The sequence below is a fragment of the Cervus canadensis genome, chromosome 16 (assembly GCF_019320065.1).
Source record: "Cervus canadensis isolate Bull #8, Minnesota chromosome 16, ASM1932006v1, whole genome shotgun sequence".
Classification (NCBI taxonomy): Eukaryota; Metazoa; Chordata; class Mammalia; order Artiodactyla; family Cervidae; genus Cervus; species Cervus canadensis.
The window spans coordinates 1,517,934-1,539,747 of NC_057401.1; the positions used below are offsets into that span (position 1 = coordinate 1,517,934).

The 21,814-nt window shown below is 43.7% G+C and overlaps 1 protein-coding gene across 1 annotated transcript in view; it reads left to right on the plus strand.

The window, feature by feature from the left end:
- DOCK2 (dedicator of cytokinesis 2) overlaps window positions 1-21,814 on the plus strand; it is a 468,222-nt gene that overhangs the window by 210,826 nt on the left and 235,582 nt on the right. The window contains 1 exon segment of the mRNA XM_043488772.1: window positions 2,019-2,114. Coding sequence (XP_043344707.1) covers window positions 2,019-2,114 — 96 coding nt within the window.

Here is a 21,814-nt window from a genome sequence, read left to right on the forward strand (position 1 = left end):
ATTTAGTAAGCTGTGAGCATCATGCTCACATGGTGCAAGAAATAGGAGGTTGTAAACCAGTAAAAAGGCTTGAAGAAACAAAGGGGAAGGAAATCAGGAGAAACATTCACCTGTAGCCAAGAAGTAAAGGGAGATGTTCTCTTGCCCACTCCTGAGCATCAGGAGGAAAATGTCAGGTGTGGGGAAAGGCAGGGTAATGGGGGAGCTCAAGCCTAGCCAGAGACTGAGGTCTGGCTGAACTTAATGGAGTCTGAGAGTTGTTTCTGTAAAATACATGCTCTGGTGGCAGCTCTGGTGGCAGAGGTTCTTGAAGTTAGCTCCACGGGGCTGGGGAATCGGGGATTAGCCAGCGTGTAGAAGTGAGTGTAGGGCAGAGAGAGGAAGCAAGCTCTGGGTTATTCATCTTTGAGTGCCAAGAGTCACTGAAGGCACACGGGGAGGGAAGGGCATTTTTCAGTAAGCACTTCTTGTTTTCTCATTCTCTCTTTCACAACTGTGAACCTTTCTTCCATTCATTCGTTACATTAAGAGATAAACCACAGTTACGCTGGATGCAGCAACGATATATAAGGTGCTTTATGAATGAGTGAGTGGTCATCTGCTTTTTCAGCCACCATTTCTTTATCACTTTCTCCATGTCAGGCTACTGTTAGGGCCTGGAGTCACAGGATGTTCCCAAATCCAGGCCTTCATTTCTAGCACTTCACCGTGTGTGTCGTGGTTCTCAGCCATCAGACTAACCCACAGGCAGTTCAGAAATCCTTGATGTCCAGGATTTATCTTGACCTACAGTTTTTCCTGCAGTGGAATTAGGCAAGTGAGTTTTTCCAGAATTGGCATTTTTCACTTTTATGTTCACATCAACCTTGAAAGACTGGTTAGAAAACCTTTCACGATTTATAAATAAGGAACCTGAAGCTCAGAAAGGTTAAGATGATAAGTGAGGTCACACAGCAGGTGAGGGCAAAGTTGGAACTCAGGTCCAGAGCTACGGAGTTTACAATCCCACAGCCTTTCCACTTGGCCACGACTACTCTCCCAAGTATACATGAATGAAACTCTGTGCCTTAAGTCTATGCTGATAAAGGGATCTGAGGACATAGGCAAACATACATAAAACACTTCCCTACCATAACATGTGCTCAAAAACCATCAGCAAGTCCTCCCCAAGGTTCAGGGACTTGTATTTAAAGTGGCAGAACCCTATGAATGTTACAACCTGGCTCATTGAAACTCTCGCTGTTTGCAGATGACATGATCCTCTACATAGAAAACCCTAAAGACTCTACCAGAAAATTACTAGAGCTAATCAACAACTATAGTAAAGTTGCAGGATATAAAATTAACACACAGAAATTCCTTGCATTCCTATACACTAACAATGAGAAAACAGAAAGAGAAATTAAGGAAACTATACCATTTACCATTGTCGACTTCTTTCATCCAAAGTGGATAAAGCACTTTAAACTGCACAAGCTCTCCCACAGTTATGGTTTTCATTACCTACCCCAGCCCCAGCTACAGAAACACTGCCTTCTTTTATTTGTCTCTCCAGCCTAGAGGTAACAGTGGCTGCCTCCTATTGCTAATCCCTCAGTTACCTTCTTTGGTGTCTCAGCTTTTTCATCACCTGTATAACCAGTTTCCTGCATTAGATTCCCTCTTATTCCAGGTTAGATCCTGTTACACGGGTGAAGAAACCAAGGTTCAGAGAAGTTAGGTAACTCACCCAATATAATAATTCTCGACGGGGTTAGTACTCTGAACCATCAATTTCTGATTCCAGAGTTTAAGTTCTTGATCGCTGACTATTGTTTAGGGTGGTTAGTGAGGCTCCTGGTGCCTCAAGCAGATGGTAATGGCAGGGGAGTTTGGTGGCGATGCTGGTGCTGTGGCTGACGGTGCTGGTGGCGGTGGACCTGGCGATCACCGTTTCACCACTGCCGTGTGTCCTCTGGGAGAGGTGTGCGGCGTTCATACAGTGCCCTGGTTGTCACACAGATGTCTCTGTGTTACAGGCCTTCACCTACCACCACATCCAAGAAATCATGGTCCAGCTGCTTCGCACGGTGAACCGGACAGTCATCACGATGGGGCGGGATCATATTCTGATTGTGAGTAGATCTTTTCCTCTTGTCAAACATTTCAAACTGTTTGGGGTCAAGGAATGACTTTTCTGGAACATCGGTCATGTGAAATGCCCAGCAACAATTGCTGCTTTGTTTCGGATTATGGAGGTCAGACATTTGCTGTGTGGGCTGGGAGAACGTGGGAGTTAACTCGAGCTGCTCAGATAAAAGCAGACCTAGGACGTGTCTGCCAAGGTGAACGCAGCAGGTGAGTGGGGCCTCTCAGTGTCAGCGTCCTCCTCTACAAAGGGTGGAAAGTTCTGTCACCAGAGCGAAGATTGTGTAGGTAAGGCATGGCCAACTGTCCCTCCTTTGCTCATTCTCACGGTGGTCTTCCATCTCACGCAGAATAAAACCCAAACCACTGCTAGAGCTTGAAACTCCCTCTCCCCCTTGATGGTTCCTTTATGTGTTTCTCCCACACATAAAACATTATTCCACTTGCTAGTCCCTCTGCTTGGCCTATCTCTTTCTTGCTTATGCCCTGATGTTAATCAAGTCTTGGCTTAGGTGCCACCTTATCAGAGAGACTTTCCTGCCCTGAATGCTCTGTCCACAGTATCCAGCACTTGTCCATCTGCTTTCTATCTCTACACCTTACTTCTTCATGTTTCTTAGTTCGGTTCAGTTCAGCCGCTCAGTCATGTCCAACTCTTTGTGACCCCATGGACTGCAGCACGCCAGACTTCCCTGTCCATCACCAACCCCCAGAGCTTACTCAAACTCATGTCCATCGAGTCGGTGATGCCATCCAACCATCTCATCCTCTGTCGTCCCCTTCTCCTCCTGCCTTCAATCTTTCCCAGCATCAGGGTCTTTTCCAATGAGTCCATTCTTCGCATCAGGTGGCCAAAGTATTGGAGTTTCAGCTTCAGCATCAGTCCTTCCAATGAATATTCAGGACTGATTTCCTTTAGGATTGACTGGTTTAATCTCCTTGCAGTCCAAGGGACTCTTTTAGTACTTATCACTATATAAGTGATATATATCTGTATATGTGTGTGTGTGTGTGTGTGTGTATTCTTTAATTTCTTTGCTTATTGGCTGGCTCTCCTTGTAATAATATGAGCTGAAGAATGAAAAGATCTTTGTCTGTTTTGTTCATTTGTATCTTCAGACCCTACAGCAGTGCCTGGAATATAGTAGGTACTTGATAAATACTTGTTGAGTGAATGAATGAGTGAAGGAAAAAATGAAATGTACCAGGCAGGAACTCTAAAGTTTAATGGAGACAAGTACTACTCAGCTTTGATTTATTGAAACTATGTGGTGCTGGGGTCCAGCCTCAGCAGGATCCAGGGGTACCCTCAGGATGAACGGCGTCGGGGAGAAAAAGAGAGAGAGAGAGAGACCAGACTGGGGGTGTGCAGCAGAGTCTGGCAAATCTTTATTTTTTACCGTAGCTTTTATTTTCTAAGTTAGTACATTTTTAAGGGGAAGATAGTTTAATATTACATCAGCTTATCCTTCAAGAAACCAGGGTGTTTTCTTCATACTTCTTTGTGAGAGTCTTGTACATTATCTTCTGGCCTTGGGGCCTGTTGACATTTTATTACCTAGGTGAATGCAAAGCTGTTTTCCATAATCTATTCTTTAATGAACACAAAGGTCAGTCCTTTTGCAGAAGTTACCAGTTAAATTTATCTAAAAGGTTTACCACACAAAGACTGCAGCTCTGGTGAGGCAGCCCCTGTTTAGCATTCCTGGTTAAAATTAACAATTCTAAACTCTTATTTTTCTAAATCTTTAACCATAACCACTTCTGGAATAATATTTTTGTGTTCTCTAATAGGGCTTCCTCACCCCCGAAGGGCTCTGTGCCTATTAGGGCCTTTTGTGTGATCAGGTTCTTTATGCTGTTCATGATTAAGGTGTTGTGAGCAGTCATGTGCATCAGTACGCATTTGCCAAGCAGGCTAGAATGCCAGCAAAGGGGTCTAAATTGAAACACTCCTTTCATCCTGGGTAATCTTATAGGATACCACCATCCGGGGGACATATTGATTAAAGTTCTAAGTTGATTCTGTTTGGAAAGAGATCGGGGAAGGCCTTCTACCCGTGTCACAGAAATTAGGGAGTAGTCTAATATAGCAAGCATCAGAAAGACAGAGATCATCTTTAAGGTGAGCGCCGGGGCAGCTTTTCAAAATCCCTGAAGTCCTGATCTGTCTTGCTTGTCAAGTGTTCTCCTCATGACCTTGCCATGGGTAGGATCTCGTGTGCCGGCTCCCGGCAATGTGGGATTAGCTATACAGCTGTCAGAACTCCCAACTTCTCGAGAGAAGCTGAAAATTCCCATACTTTATGTGAAATTTCCTGATGTTTAACTGTTGGCAGCTGCTTAAAAATATTTATAAGCATTTTATGATCCCCAAACATCTGGATCCAGCTTTCAGAAAGCCAGTCTGAGATCTCTACTTTAAAACAGTACGGTGTGAGCAGGTTTGTGGGTGTTGACTATCGATAACTACAGCCTTGCTTCGTGGATACAGAGCATGTGGTGCTGAGGGTGCTGGGCACGTATTTGAGCCCCACTTAGAGGCAGCTGAGTGTCACAGTCTTCTTCCTCCCCACTCAGTCCTGTCAGCTCATGTGGGTGCTCGGGCCCTTACTGCGCAATATGTACAGTTAAAGGAGTGTGACATCCATGGAGGGCGCCAGCAGGGCCCAGGCGCTCCTGCCTTCTGACGCAGAGAGCCATGTGAATCATTCTCTGCTGTCTGTCCGCCCTTCCACCTTTAAAGCATCACCATTAGTTTTTATTCAGTTACAAGTTTCCATATCTGTGGTTCCCATAATGCACCTTACATAAGCTTTTTATGACCTCCCTAATCTTTATTCCTTCTCTTTGGAGCCAGACCTAAAGACGATCAACAGTCCCTTTGGCTCATTCCATATATAGCAGGCTCTTAACTCTCAGTCTCTTTTTTAGAGCAGTGAGTCTCTAAAACAGTGCCTGGATCGTAGAAAGCACCAAATAATTGGTGTCTGTTATTATTTGCTTCCCATTTGGTGCAGTGTGTCTCTGTCCCCGCACATTAGCAGCATAGTCAGGCGGGCCGAGTCTGGCCCCATTCCATGCTGAGACTTTTATTTGGTGCTGTGTCCTGGTTGCTTGCCCTGCCAGTGCACACTGCTCCCTGCTGGTCTGTTAATGTTTGCCAGGACACTCCCCTGCCCTAGAATGTTGGGTGGCTCCCTACTGTCTACCAAATTAAGGTATAAATGCACTAGTCTGGCCATTCGCAGCTTCTGTGATCTGGCCATAACCAAAATTTCCAGCCTTCTCATCTACTTTTATCCATCCACAGTATCTAGCCAAAATGGATATCAGTATATTGCCCCAAATGCATCCTGGTGCGCTGCAGTCCTTGGGGTCACAAGGAGTCAGACACAGCTGAGCAACTGAACTGAACTGAACTGATGTTACCCAAACGCGCCTAGCGCTTGTTCACTTTCATGCTGCTTTCTTTGTCTGGAATTTCTTGGTGTGCCATCTTAATCTGTTGGAATTCTACCTAGTCTTCTAGGTCCAGCACAAACTGACTCCCCTGTAAAGCTGCCCCAACCTCATCAACCTGGTTGAGATCTCCCCATTCTTCTAAATCACACAGTTCTCTCATCTTTTTTTTTTTAACAACTTCATGAAGATATAATTTACATACCATTAAATTTAACCATTATAAGTATTCAGTTTGATGAGCTTTTATAATGCATACAGTTGTGCAACTATAACCATAATTTAGTTTAAAATACTTTTTTCACCCCCAAAAGTTCTGTTTGCAGTGACTCTGCAGCCCACCCCTACCGCTTTACCCCTACCCTAGCTAGATCAGCAACCACTAATCTATTTTCTGTCTCTATAGATTTGCCTTTGCTGGAAATTTCATATAGCTGAAATCATACAGTCGGAGGCCCTTTGTATCTGGCTTCTTTTTGTGAATAGTTTTTTTGAGGTTCATCCATATTTTAGGGTTATTTCAGTATGAATTCCTTTTAATTGCTGAAAAGTATTACACTGTATGAATATATTGCATTTTGTTTATTCATTTTCAGTTGACAGATATTAAATTGTTTATGATTTTTGGCTATTGTGAATAATGTTGCTGTGAACATTTATGTGTAAATTTTGTGTGAACAAACTCCAATTTCTCTTGGGTAGAAATGTAGGAGTGGAATTGCTGGGGCCTACGGGAAGTATATGTCTAACTTTATAAAACACTGCCAAGTTCTTTTCCCTAATGTTTTTGCCATTTTACTTTCCCATCAGCAATATATGGGTGTTCTGTGTTTGCCTACATCCTCACCAACACTTGATATTGTCAATCCTTTGGGTTATAACAGTTCTAGTGGCATCTCATTGTGGTTTTCATCTGTATTTATCTAGTGACTATTGGTCCTGAGCATCTCTTCCTTTGCTCTGCCTGTTTGGTTTTGTTTTGAAGTCATGTTCATCTGTGAAGTTGACATCTATAGTTCTTCTCTTATACCATAAGACTTGAGACTTGGGCCTATCTGTCAAACGGGGGTAATAACAGGCCTTTTTCCTAGAGTTGCTGTGACAATTAAATGTAGTAATACATGAGAAGCACTTGGACATGTATTTCTTCTACATAGTATTTGTTTGTTTATTCACTCAGTATTTTCTGAGAGCCTCTTATATACTCAGCACAAAGGCTCAGAAATGAGTCTGGGCCTGCAGGAAAACCACGCCCTCCAATGGGATACCTCTCAAGTACCTCACACTCACTGTATCCCAAACCCAGCTCATCACGAACTCCCTGGAGTCTCGTGCACGCTCCCAGCATTCACCATCTCAGCATCTCTGGGAACTGACCTCCTAGAACTGAGGCACTGCCCTCGACCCCTCCCTCTCTCCGCTGCCACTTCTAACCACTCACTAAGTCCTGCGTTTTCAGCACCTCTGACCTCAGTCCTTCCCCACCCTACTCCGCACTTGGCTCTCAGCACCCCTAGTGACACACTCAGTCATCAGGCTTGCCACACTTAGTCATTTACAAGGAGGTTTTCTGATTTCTGTGTTCATGACCCCTGCATTCCATGGACTGCCTTGAGGACAGGGACCACATTTAACTTATCCTTTTTATCCTCACCTAGCAGGGTAGCTGGTTTACTATGGGTGCTCAGTAAATGTTTGTTGAGCAAAGGAATGAATGAAATACTCCTTGAAAGTGTGGTGCTATAGCATACCTTTATATTTTTGTATATGCTTTTCTCTCAATTTAGATTGCCTTTCCTTTTTCAGGGAACACTTTTTCTGAATACCAGGAACCCACATTTCAGGAAGTGTGGGTAGAGTGTAATGAATTGCCTGTTCAGACTTCCCCTGCCCTGCCCAGGCCTGATGCTGGGCTTCCCTGGTAAAGAATCCGCCTGCAGTCCGGGTTCGATCCCTGGGTTGGGAAGATCCCCTGGAGAAGGGAAAGGCTACCCATTCCAGTATTCTGGCCTGGAGAATTCCATGGACAAAGGGTCCATGCGAAGAGTTGGACATGACTGAGAGACTTTCCCTTCACTTCACTCCGGCCTGGTGCTCAGAGCCTTGCAGAAGTTCAGGGTTGCAAGTTGTGTCATTAGTCTCAATGGCCCTTGGGCTTGCTGCTGTAATTACAGTGATGAGAGTGCTGAGCAGGGGGCCCTAGAGGTGTGTAGCCAGCACACCTCACTAGAACAGGGGTGTGCCTAAACTTGTTATTGTTGTTTAGATGCTAAGTCCCATCTGACTCTTTTGCAGCCCCATGGACTGTAGCCCACCAGGCTCTTCTGTCCATGGAATCTCCCAGGCAAGAATTCTGGAGTGGACTGCCATATTCTTCTTCAGGGGCCTGAGCTAGAAGAAAGAAATAAACAGGTTTTTCCTAAGATTTAGCTTCATTTTCATAAAAGTGGGCCTTTCCAGCAATTCTTAGAACACTCTCATCCAAATTAAAGAAACTTATGTTGGAAAGTAATTAATCAGAGGTCAGGGGTCTCTGTTTTAGCACTGAAGGCCCAATTTAAATTCAAATTGAAATTTGACAAGGAGACGAGATTGTCATTCCAACCATCACTTTAAATTTTCCAGATATGATTTTTATTGGCTAGTTTCCATTACTTGGGAATATTAAACAATCAATATTTATGACAGAAACCAGAAGCATCTAGTTCTGAAATCCCAAGAGGCCCAACTGGGGGTAGGCTGAGTTGCTCTTGTGTCACTAGGTGGGATTAAATAATGACTTTTTTTCTTATTTGTAGGAGTAGAAATGTTGCAATAAAAGGTGTTAGCTATTAAAATTATAGAAACCCTAGCTAGGATGGGTTGATTCTCTTGTGCAGCACATTGTAATTATCATTTGCTGGAAATAGCCACTCCTGATTTTTCTCTGTAGACCATCTGCCTGAACAATGAAATGTTGATGGTAACAAATGAGCAAAAGGAAATTTTTACAAAAAGAAAAACAAATTTTTACATGGCTGCTTCTCTCTCTTCCTCCTCTTTGCCAGAGTCTAATCTGTCAGATAAATGTTTATTTACTTAAATGACCAAAGATTTTGACTTTGATGCTGAGAAAGGCAGCATGGTTTGGTAGAAAGGACCTTTTGGATAAGGGAGAGTTGGAGAAAGTTTCCACAGTCTAGACCTTGAACAATGAGCTGTATTATTTTTTGAGATCTTTGCCATATATCTAAGTTTCCTAATTTGGCCAATGCCCATCCTCTTTCTCTCGAAAGAGAGAAACCTGCCTTCTGAGGCCCTGAGTCAGGGACAGAAAATAGATTTCACTTTATGTGCCAGCTCTGGTGGGTTGGCAATGGCTGCCTGTTGTACTGTGTTGAAAAAAATTCTCAGGCTACATCTTGGCTCAGTGGGAAGAAGTGCTGAATTGATTAGTGATGTCTGTTATAAGCATGAGATTAGAGAACAGCAATGTATACAAGATTCTTGCAAATATATGTATTGACTGAAGTAACTGGTGTTTTCTGGCCCAATCCAAAAGCTCCTTTATAACCAATATTCCCTTTCACATATTCTTAGCTCTTTAAGAAGGTTGTAGTATAAGAGCAGACATGCAGTGGAAAAAGCCAGTAATCCAAGAGCGTGCATTTTTACCAGGGAATGGTTTCTATGTGCTGCAGTCATATTTTATCCAGTGTAAGATGCACCGTGATTTTATGATCTCATTAGAAAGAGATCTTGCTACCGATTAAACGGCAGCAAGGTGGTTTATTATTGCACTGATTGTAATCTTCAAAGATTGCTAAAATATAAAGAAAGTTTGGCTGAAAATCCCTATTGTGTGATGGAGTTCATTTTTGAGGCTCACAGGTAAGTGTCATCCTCTCCCATTGGTCAGGAGAATAGACTGACTGAGCTTCCAAAGATGGAAGCATCATAGTTAAAAGTCACATGGCTAGTAGCAGAATGGGATGTGAACCCAGGGACCACTGACATCAGACCATGTGTACCTTGTGTTGTCTCCCAGGTCTCGAAGTGTGGGGGGAATGTCCAGGTTCACCTACACAGGTGAGGGGGCATCAGGGAACCCCTCTCTGGCTGATGAGTCCTGCTGCTGACTGCTCTAGAAAAGGCTGTGCCCAGCCTCTGGCCTCCCATGGCTGAGGATGGACAATCCCACAGAGAGAATCAGGAATCCTGAGCACCACCAGAAGTTCTTGGAAGGGAAATGATCTGGTAATTTTGTCAAAATTAGGATCTAGCTTTATTTTAGGTAGTTAAAATAAGCCTCTTGGGGATATATTTTGGACCTAATTACCCCAGTTTTTGCAGAGGAGTCTATTGAGTGATTAAATACAGGTAAATGCAGTTGAGATGAGGCTAGCTCCAGAATTTCAGAGCAATTTATTCAAAAAGGGGAAAAAAAGAGTGGAAAACATTCCTCAAAAAGCACCTGAGTCGTCAGAGAGCCAGGGTTTCAAAGCTCTGACTTCGCTTTCCAAATGACAAATGGCCCACCTGCTTGATTACTCTCTGCCACCTCTGAGCCCCGCGACTCAGGCGGCCTGAGCAGGGGCAGGCGACAGTGCCAGCCCCACTCACACTCAAGCCCGTCCCGCGGAGAGCTCGTCTGAGGGCAGTCCAGGGCCTGAGGAGGTGGGGGCCTCGACCGGAAGTGGTCAGTTGACTCTTGACCTTCACTTGGTGAGTTAACACTTCATTAAAAAATGATGTGTATACTAAAGCTCTCATTTATTGAGAAAACATCAGTGTTCCAGGCAGAAAGTTAAGTCACCATATGTTTCACCTCACTTGATCTGCATCAGGTACTCATATATTACAAAAGAAATAACAAACATAGAAAGGTTATATAACTTGCCTGTAACCACACAGTTTATTTGTTGGAAGAACTAGAATTGGAACCCAACGGGTACCATTGCTAGAGTCCCTGATCTTAAATAGAATATACTTAAATATTACTTAAATTACTTAAATATACTTAAATAGAATATACTTAAATACTCCTACACTCTTAATACCTTGAATTGCTATTTAGGCATCAAATATTCTAAAGGTCCTAATGAGCACCTTAAACCCAGCTGCTTTTCTGCCTAGACCGTGGAACCTAATCGGATGACCTGTGTGGTAACTTTTAGAAAGCTATAAGATGGCATAAAATATTGGTGGTTTTATGATGGCAATGATATCTTTAGGATCAAGCTGTTCAATTCTGGTGACTGAACCATAAAACCTGTGAAATCAGAAAAATTTTCTGTTTATTTGAATGTTGGTGCTTATGAAATAGCAGTTCTTACAGAAGACAGCGCAGAATGGAGACAAGGAGATTCTAAAGGGCTTTGGGAGGACGGAGAGTCTTCTCCTTCCACATAGAGCTCTTCTCCGTATTCTGTGTATTCTAGTCTAAAGACCTCTCAAACGGAAGCGCTTGTCTCTACCAGTGGTGCCACCGGCCTGGGTCTGGCCATGACCGCCTCTCACTGCTGCCATTGCTACAGCTTCTAATAAGACACACTCCCTCCTTTCTCGTTCTGTTCCAGCTCTTCACACTGTGGCCAGCTTGGTCTTCTAACGCAGCACTTTTCTGGGAGATAAAGCGCCGTTGGCCCCACAGTCTCCCAGGATGAAGGCCCAGCTGCTCAGCATGGCTCTCGGGCACCCCGTGTAGGCCTCGCCTTTCCCCGATGCCCCTTAGCTCCCACACTTGTGCCAGCTCAAGGGGACTGCTCTGTTGCCCCCAGAATGCTCCTTTCCCCTTCTGCATTCCCCTGAAGGCCATTCCCTTTGTCTAGAGCAGCAGCTTCCAAACTTTTTGGCACCATGGACCAGGTTCCTAGAAAAGAGTTTTTCCGTGAATGAGGGGGAGGTATGGTTTCAGGATGTTTCAAGCACATTACATCTATTATGCACTTTATTTCTACTATTATTACATCAGCTCCACCTCAGATTATTAGGCGTTAGATCCTAGAGGTTGGGGACCCCTGGTCTAGAAGAATCCCTCCGAATTTTCTTCTCAAGACAAGATCTTCGACCATGCCAACTCCTCTTCCTCCTTCAGGTCTTGACCCAGATTCCACTCAACCAAGTTGAGATCCCTCCACTCTCTTCAACCTCGTGTATTCTTCATACTGTCATGAGAACATCTTTCCTAGCAACTGCAGGACAATGCCTGCCTTCATCACTTTGGCATCTCTAGGACACACTGTTTCCTGGCATACAGGATGATCTCAATGAATACCTGCTGAAGGAATGAAAGATTCCTGCTATCTATTTTATTTACATACCACACATCATTTTTTTCTCTTAGCATGTGTTATTTGCATTACCCTTATACAAGTGTTACTACTGTTACTTTTGTGACTTGATTAAACTAGGAAAATAAGGAAGAAAAATAATTGTTATTGAATAACTGGACCAAATGGAAAGGAAATGTTTATGTGTGTGTGTGTTAGAGGGAGATCTGGTTAAGAAAGGGAAAAAAAAGTATAAAGAGACCTGAATTTCCATTTGGTAACCAAAAGATGGCACCATGAGTGGGGGATGGCTTGGCTGCTGCTTGGTAGGGTAATGTGGATGGGGTTTGTATCCAGTGGGTGGGCAAGCCTTGCTTTAATAATCAGGATTTTGCTAATTTCATATCAATGAGTACTTGGCCTAAAATACATATGCAAAAGGTGAATTAGGGTCTCAACTACCTAGGAACCCATAGTGTATGTGGGCAGACATCAGTTACCCAAGTAGATATGATAAAGTTGGGTCTAGTTCTTCAATGACATGAAAACTTTGACCAGGTGAAGGCAAGGGATTATAAGAAGGAGCAGCATCTCTTGCCTTACGTCCATCTCCTGGCCTGTTAAACTCTGTCATTCCTCATGGTCATCTTTCTTGAGTGACCACATTGTCCTCTCTCCGTTTTGCAGTTACAGCATTACCCTGTCATGTGGAACTTTCTCCTCACCCATCTAGGTTTCACAGCGGGCTAAGACACTTGAGGAAAAGGACTTTGTCCTCTTATCTTGGAGGTTCCTGCCCATTGGCCCAGAGCATGGCAAGTAGAGGTGCTCATCTGAGCCATGAGGGTGAATGAATGGAAAGAACAAAGCTAGCTGAAAGCACGAATCAATGGTTAGCTTTAAAAAAAATTCTGACTTAAAAAGTAAGATGAGAAAAGATTATTTTCATGCCAGACTTTCTTTTAAGGATCTGTTTTGAATACATATATAAAATTCCAAATACTTTATTGGCCTTGTGTAGTAGCATTCTTTTAGACAAATTAAAATTTGAGAGCCGGAGCATAAAAATCCAGCTTCATTTCCAAAGCTTCCTTTTGTTGCATGATAAGTCACATGATGGGAATTGTGAAGTTCCTAATTTTTTCCTAAATATTATTTATTTTTATTTTCGGCTGTGCCAGGTCTTCATCACTGAGGGCTTCCTCTAGTTGCAGTACTGGGGCTTCTCACTGTGGCGCCTCTCTTGCTGTGGAGCGCAGGCTCTTCCCAGAGCAGGGATCAAACCCGTGTCCTCTGCATTGGCAAGTGGATTCTTAACCACTGGACTACCAGAGAAGCACCAAAAGCTCCTAAATTTTAAAAAATAGCCATTGCATTCTCTCTGGTCCACCCAATTGAACAGACCTCTGCCAGGAGGTAAACGAGCACCCCTAGATAATAGACACGCTACTGCCTTGACAGTTTCACACGTGACTCAGTAACACGAGCCTTGTGGTTCTGCAGGGCAGGTGAGCTCAGACCCTGGAAAAGCTGTGGCCTCCCTTGGCCACCCCAGGGGCTGCTATTGGCAGCACCCAGAGAGAGGGAGGCAGAGATCAGGTTTGGGAACAGTACAGGGAGTACTGGGAAATGCAGGACCAGTGTATCATTATCCTAATGAAATCGCCTGCAAATATCTCAGCGTCTTTTTGCTTCTGTCAGTGGAGCTGGCCCCATCCGATTTTGAATAAGTACTTTTAAGTGCGTTCTTAAAGGGTAGACTCTACCGTATCTCCTATCCTATTTCCTGGTGCTAGAAGCAAGGCTTGTCTTACCTCGTCCTTGGCGAACCTTGCAGACTTCAGCAGGTCTTCCGTTTAGGCCCTGATAAACACCCTCATACCCAATGTTGCTTTCTAAGGACTATAGGGCTTGGGGCACATGGTGTGGAGTTTGGAAGGATTTTGCTGGCTGGGAACTGGTCCTCTTTTTCTCAGTGAGTGAGGCGACCTTATCTCATAGCTAAGAAGTTTTCTCATGACAGTTCAGCTTCCTCAGTTTCCTTGTCTGTAAAATGAGGCTGTGTGTTAGTTGTGTTAGTTGCTCAGTCATGTCTGACTCTTTGCAACCCCATGGACTGTAGCCCACCAGGTTCCTCTGTCCATGGACTCCTCCAGGCCAGGATACTGGAATAGATTGTCATTCCCTTCTCCAGGGGACCTTCCCAACCCAAAGACTGAACCTACATCTCCAGCATCGCAGGCAGATTCTTTACCATCTGAGTTACCAGGGAAGCCCTGGTAAAACGGGGCAGACAGTGGTTATCACCTGTCAGTCCCGTGGTGAGGACTGGGACATATGTGTTAAGGCTCGCAGCCCAGAGTGGAACACATGGCAGACTTTCAGTGACTGAGAGCCATTGTTCCCCCTCCTGTGCTACAGTTTCCCAGGGGGCACTGGTGGTAAAGAACCCCCCTGCCAATGCAAGAGACATAAGAGACGCAGGTTGGATCCCTGGGTTGGGAAGATCCATGGAGGAGGGCATGCCAGCCCACTCCAGTGTTCTTGTCTGAAGAATCCCAAGGACAGAGGTGCCTGGAAAGCTACAGTCCATTGGGGTGCAAAGAGTCAGACACAGCTAAACGTCTGAGCACACACCCACCCCCTTCTGTGCTATATGTTCTCCCCACTTTGACTCAAGTGTTAGGAGTCAGATTACAAGTTATTTTATGGCCCTGACTTGGGATAGCTCCCGGGGCTGTGAACTATTACTAAGCTGTTGCTACAGCTGGGTTGTGAACATAGCCACCTCTCAACCTTGAGATGAAACCAGCCACCAGATGTCTGCCACAAAGTCTCAAATCCCAGACAGGGAGGAAAAAATCTCATCATGGAGGCACCTTGCCTGGACATGTTGTGAGGGACTGAAGCTGCTCACGGAGAAACGCTGTTGGAACAACAGCAAATGAAGCAGGCTTCCCTGCAGGTCCCCGTCTATGTCGTCCCTCCCAGGGCACTGGACTTCTCCGTGACTTAAGGGAAATCAGTTCCATTTTCTTAGATTCATGCTACATTCACACAGTGATGAATTTATGTAGCCATTACGTATTCTTGATAATTTTTTGACATAAGGAAATTCTAAAATTTAAATTTGAGAGGATTATAGAAATATAAAAAACAACAGTAAGGAAGTCATCATGGGCCATGAATGTTAAAGCAGATAAGGAATGTGACCCCTCACCAGAGCCTCTGGACCTCCTAGAGGTCAGACCCAGGGACCTTGTTCAGAAGCTAAAACAACATTGGTATCTCCTGCTTAAAGGACACATGATTTGTATATTTCTGCAGTTTTGCTCTTTCTAAAATGATTTTGCATTCCTTTTATAATCAGGGAAAAAAACACCCTCAAACACTATTTCTTTAAAAATAGGAATTAATGAGATAGTCAAACTTACTGAAGCATTTTCATGTATATAATTTCACTTTTCTTCTTACCAGCCTGTGAAGCCAGAAAGGCAGATGGTTTTATTTTGAAGACAGAGGTGGGGGGATGGAGGTGAAGGAACTTGTTCAAAATTGTGCAGAAAATCAGGGGCTAAAGTCAGAACTCCTGGTCTTGTTCTGGTCTTTTTCAGCCTGAACTGTTTCTCTTCTTAATGTTTCCATGTTTTTCTCTAAATTCATTCAACAAACATGTGAAACATGTACAGCTCTTCAGGCAATGTGATAAACACTTGGAGGGTCTCAGGGATGCAGATGACAATTCCTGTCCCCTAGGACTTTGCTCCCTGGTGAGATGAGTGTGAGGGATTTACAAAAGAAATGTCCAGATATTATAAGCAGCAGTCTGTACAAAACGCCACAAGTACTTGGAGGACAGAGTGACTAATCCCACGGCAGGGGCGGGGAATGATCAGAAAAAGTTGCAGAGAGGAGTTGACATTTAAATTGCAACTTGCTGTCTGGCATAAAAGTTAAGAACCCAAGCTCTCAAGTTTGACAGACCTTGAAAGAACTCCATCCTTCACCATCACATCGTTCTGGACTTGAACAAATTACTTATTCACCTTATTCACTCCAAGTCTTGATTATTCTACTGGGAAACAGGAGTAATCATTTACCTACCTTTTGTTAATTTTTTGCAGAATATGTAAGATAACAAAAGCAAACATTAAATAATAGTGCCTTTTAACTTCAAGAAACCAGAGCCTTTATTATCATGGTTAATAGTGATATGGCTACTATTCATTCATTCTCCCAAATGGAAGTTACTTCCCATGGTAAATACGTAATGGAACAGTGTCCCAGGTAGAGGGAACAGCATGTGCTAAGCCTCTGATATGTCATATCCTCTGATGTGCTTTATTTTATTTTATTTTTTTTCTGATGTGCTTTAGAAGGTATCAAGAAGGTGAGTGGGCTTCCCTGGTGGGGCTAGTGGTAAAGAACCCACCTGCAAATGCAGGAGACTTAAGAGATATAGGTTCAATCCCTGGGTGGGGAAGATCCCCTGGAGAAGGACATGGCAACCCACTCCAGTCTTCTTGCCTAGAGAATCCCCTTGGACAGAGGAGCCTGACAAGCTACAGTCCATAGGGTCAGAAAGAGTTGGACACAACTGAAGCGACTTAACACACATGAATGCACGCAAGGAGATGAGTAAAGTGGAGTGGGAGGAAGTTAGGCTGTACATACTAGGTTGGAATCAGATGGGGGGGGGGCCTTGTTGCTGTGGGAGGAGTTTTATGCTCTGGATGGTGGTGGGGTGCAGATAGAAAAGCTGGGAATGTCATGGCTGCATACGTGTCTTAGAGAGATTCCCAGGCAGCTGGAAGGAGACTAGGTCCAAAGGAGCTGGAAAACTGTAAGGAAAGTAAACTTTGAAGACCAGTGTGTTGACTCATATGGAACAGACAAGGGTTCAACGACGTTGAAGTCTTTAGTTTCTTTTTCTTTTTAAATATTTTTTTGATGTGGGTCATTCTTAAATTCTTTATTGAATTTGAATTCGTTACAATATCATTTCTGTTTTATGTTTTGGTTTTATGGCCATGAGACATATAGAATCTTAGCTCCCTGACCAGGGATCAAACCCACACCCTCTGCATCAGAAAGTGAAGTCTTAGCCACTGAACCACCAAGGAAGTTCAATTAAACAAAGACGTCTTAGACTTAAAATGTCCTTTACAAGGAAAGAAAAGCAATTCCTACTCTCATGATGTTACATAGAGTAGGGTAAGCAGGCAAAAACAAACAAACAAAATAGCTGTAATTCAAGACAGATAATCATCACAAAAGAATAAAAAGGACAGCATTCAGAAGATCAAAAGGACTGGGGTGGGGGGCAGGGGATGATATCCCTCAGGTAGTAAATCAGAAAAGGACATGGGCTTATTGTTGGAATCCCTCCCCACCCCTCACTGGAGGTGAGGCCAGGGCTCTCTGAGGCAAGGGCTGCATCTGTAGTTTTCTTGCCTGGCACAGAGAAGGGAATCTATAACTGTTTATTGGGAAAAAGTGATTATGGACTGAGGCTCATGTGAAAAGATTCCTTGGAGCCAATGGTTGTGTAGTAGTGGCGAAGAAGGAGGGATCAGTTCCAAGAAACCCAGTCAAGTCAGCGAACTGAGTTTGCAAATGCTGATGCTTTGCACACCTTTGATCTTGCTCTCTTTGATCCCTAATTACAGAAAGCATATTGTTTTTACCTTGAAACAAACAAGCAAACAAAAAACGAGGACAACAATTAACTTCTCATCCATCACCTATATCGGAGCTCGGCTTGTGGGATTAGATTCAGTGGGGCTCGCTGTGCTGGGCGTGTGGGGGAAGAGCTATGTGAACCCCTCCTGATTTCATGGTTTCAGCAGTTAAAATGCCGCAGCCCGGTTGGCTCGGGAGGAAGGCCCTTCCATCAGCATAACCAGGGTATCACAGCACTGCATGCGCTACCTGGGAAACCAGGCCCAAGCTCAGATGTGAGGTCACTGTGTTTTGGCTGAAGATTTAAGAACCATATGTTGAGGTTTTGCCGGGAGACAAAAATGTGGGTTTCACTGGAGTGAAATTTAATATACCATAGTTATGGATTCTGAGAGTTTGTGAAAGCCTTTCATGATAATAAAGCTTTTATTTTCTCTGGAGCAAATAATTCTTTGGTGTGATGCTTATTGTCTTTTCATTTTAGTTGTGGTTTAAGCCAAGACAAAATGGTCTGCCCCTAATGCTCCTTTAGTTACACTGATCCTGTCTCCTTTAAATTGTATTTTGTCTGAAATGGACTAGGTCACATGTAATAAATCCTGGCATTTTAATGGAAATATTACAGCAAAAATAGTTAACAATCTGGTTTAATTTCAAAACTAATTTTCTCTTTCATACTGTAAGGCAGTATCTTGGTAAAATGTGCAAAATGCATTGGGATTTAATTATGATGGCAATTTGTTCTGAAACAAGGTTAAACTGGGCTGTCCATATTCAAGATAAACGTGGTGAGGGGGGATGGTAGTGGCTTGGTTCCTGGGTCATGAAAGCCATGTAGACTACAGTGGAATTAGAAGCCCTGGCCACATTAGCTCCTGAAGGCCCCCATCAGTGGAAGGCTGGGTGCTCCTGAGAGCACAGATAGAGCCTGTACATGCGTGCTCAGTCCTGTCTGACTCTTTGCCAACCCATGGACTGTAGCCCACCAGGCTTCTTTGTCCATGGAATTTTCCAAGGAAGAATACTTGCGTGAGTTGCCAGTTCCTACTCCAGGGGATCTTCCCAACCCAGGAATTGAACAGGTATCTCTTGCATTTCCTGCATTGGCAGGTGAATTCTTTGCCACTGGGCCACCTGGGAAGCCCAGAACCTGTACATAAACAAGAGGAAAAACTGGGAATCATTTCTTCCTGTCTCTCCATGAAATCAAATTCATTCTTTAATTTATCCCTGCAACACATATTTGAATCTCACTGTGCTATGTGCTGGAGATATAAACATGAGCAAAACTAAGCAGAATTCTTACCTTAGGAAGATAATTAGACAGATAAGAGAAATATGTTCATCAAAGAATGACATAATATACGTTCAAGGTCAGCTGTGCCTAGGACTTTGATGGAAGGATCCCTGGTGCCAAGTGAGTGTGTAAGAGGGATATTTAGTGTGATCTGGGGCAGTGGTGGTGTGGTCTTGGAAAGCCTTACCTGGGAAACCCCAGCAGAGCTGGAAACTCGGTGAGGTGGGGGCGCAGTGGAAATTATTATAGGCTGAAGGAAAAGTGTGCATAGACCCTTTAGGAGTGTGAGCATGGTGGTCCTGAGGAACAAAGGTGACTCAGCGTCACTCTGGAGCAGAGAGTGGAAGGGCCTGTGATGAGAACTTCCACAGGAGAGACCGGGTGGGGCCTTCTGAGTCACAGCCACAGACCCAGTCTGAACTTCCCACATTTATCAGGAAGCCAGATTGTGACAGCCAGAGCATGACCCGGGTCAGATGTAAATCCAGCAATGACTGCTTTTGTTGCTCTGTGATGAAAGGGACTGGCGTGCACAGGGAAGGGCGCATGGCATGCTTCTATGGAGGCAGGCTGAGAGATGAGGGTTTGCAACAGAACGCTCGTGGTGGAGAGGCACTCTTGCCTTGGGACCTGGCTTAGCCTGGCAGTGAGAAAACCAGATTCTAGGTTGTTCTTTACAGGCTGAGGATCCTGGAAGAGGGGGAAGAAATCACACATTTGGGAAACCTCAGGAGTAGGGGCGGTAGAGGTGAGCAATAGGAATTCAGGCTGTAAACTGGTAGAATGAAAATGGGGGTGAAGTTGGGATGAAGAGGTTATGAGCAAGAAGCCAGTCAAACATGGTTTGCATCAAAGGCAAACAGTGTTGGTTGAGGATTTATCTTTGGACTCTCTTTATTGCAAGCCATGCTTGATGGGCATAATGATCACAAAACACCAATGTTTCTTGGAACTCAAAAAGAGAAATATGTTCTTAGCATATAGCAAGTTGCCTTGAGGTGCTCGAAATGAGAGCCTTTTCAAGCAAAGACTGTATTGAGGCCTCTGCTCAGCTAAGAAAGAAAGAAACTAGCGCTGGTGGTTCCTGGAACTGTGCTGGGCCCTGGTATGTGGTAGACCATCACACGATGCATCCGCCCACCACGCTGCTCCCAGCACGGCTGCCCTCGGCCACGCGTCCTTGGACACGTCGTCTAGCCTTTCTTAGTTGCCTCATGATGCAAATGGCAGACACCCAGCTCTTGCAGTGTCTTTTACCTCTGGGGGATTTGAGTCAACGTTGCAAGAGTCCTTCATCCCCCAGAAGGCATTAGATATGGTGCATTAGATAGGCTTGTGTGTTCTGACTCAACAAAGATTTGTTACTTAGCATCCATTGTCATGATTTCAGGTTTTAATGAGGCCAGGAAGAGTTTATTCGTTATTAACACCACTCTTGGCCCTGAAAAAACCTTGAACTATTTCTGAAAACCCATTGCAGTCCCTTAAAGACATCTTCCCTCCTCTCCTCTGGTTTATTTCAATCAACAAAGGAATAAATACACATTTATTGAGCTCGTATAGTGTGCTTTCCATGATGCTCAAGGTTTTCTCCCACTTAATTGTCAGACACACTTGTCAGGCAAGGGTGATGTTCTGCATTATAAGAAAAGAAATCAGCAGCCCACTGAGGTTAACTTTCCCCAAGGTCATCCCAAAAAAAGAGCGTAGCAGAATAATACCAAACCTGAGGTGCCTGATTCTATGTCCAGGTTCCCCACCCTCCCCCCCAAATTGGTAAACGGGCTGGTTTTAGATGGCTCACAGACAATACAGGGAAAAGAATTAAATCACATGATGGGAATGTTGTTTCCTTTTCAATCCTCTCTCAGACATCCTGATTAGTCAAGTAGAAAATGCATTTTGTGTTAAACTGGCTTTAGCACATGTTTCCTAATCTCCCTTTTCAACAAAGAGAGCTGGTCTCAGGCTTAGCACCAGTGACACTGAGCAGTCTCTAGCAAGGATTTTAAAAAATTATTTTGATTTCAACTTTTACTTTTGGAATATCGTACTTGTTTTTCTCTTGGTGGTGATATACAGCTGCCTTTTTCGGAAGAAAATTATGGGGAAAGTAATTAAATAAAAATCTTAAATAAATTACATTTCAGGTATATGGGTATAATAATGATAAAAATCATGAGTAATAAAAATCCATCTGAATGAAACTGGGAATTGCATCATTGATTCACAATGCCTCCCTTGCTTCCAGGACATGTGGGCCTTCAGATCATCACCATGCTAAGTTCTGAATCTGCTCTTTTTTTATTTGTTTCCTTGGGAAACATATAGAAGCAATCATAGTGAAAATTATCCCTGCCATTGGGCTTCCGTGGTGGCTCAGTGGTAAAGAATCCGCCTGCCATTGCAGGAGATGCAGGTTTGATCCCTGGGTTGGGAAGATCCCCTGGAGAAGGAAATAGCAACCCATTCCAGTATTCTTGCCTGGGAAATCCCATGGACAGAGAGGCCTGGTGGGCTGCAACCCATGGGGTTGCAAAAGAGTTGGACATGACTTAATGACTCAACAACAACAGCAATCCCTATCATTACAACCATGGAGACATTCTTCTTAAGTTTAAATTTTATAACCCAAATTAACCCAAGCTAGTCATGGAGTCTTAAAACCTAGGAAAAATATGTAAGTTTATTGCAAAAGATAATATCCCATTTAAAAGTTTAGAAATTTACAAAACCTTCCATTAGTACAGTCTTTAAGAAGGTGCTCTATAGATGAGCTGGTGTTAAGTTCCAAGGATAGTGAGTACACATTTTCTTAACTACAGAGAAAGCAGCTACATAAACTCCTGCAACTTACGCTGATGTACCAGTCTTTTTCCTTTCAATTTTATAAAAGTAACTTTTGCTAAATTAATATCTCTCCATAAAACCAGACAACCTCAAGTACAGCATTTCTGTAGGAGATCATGGTAGAGGTTACATAATATTTTACAAA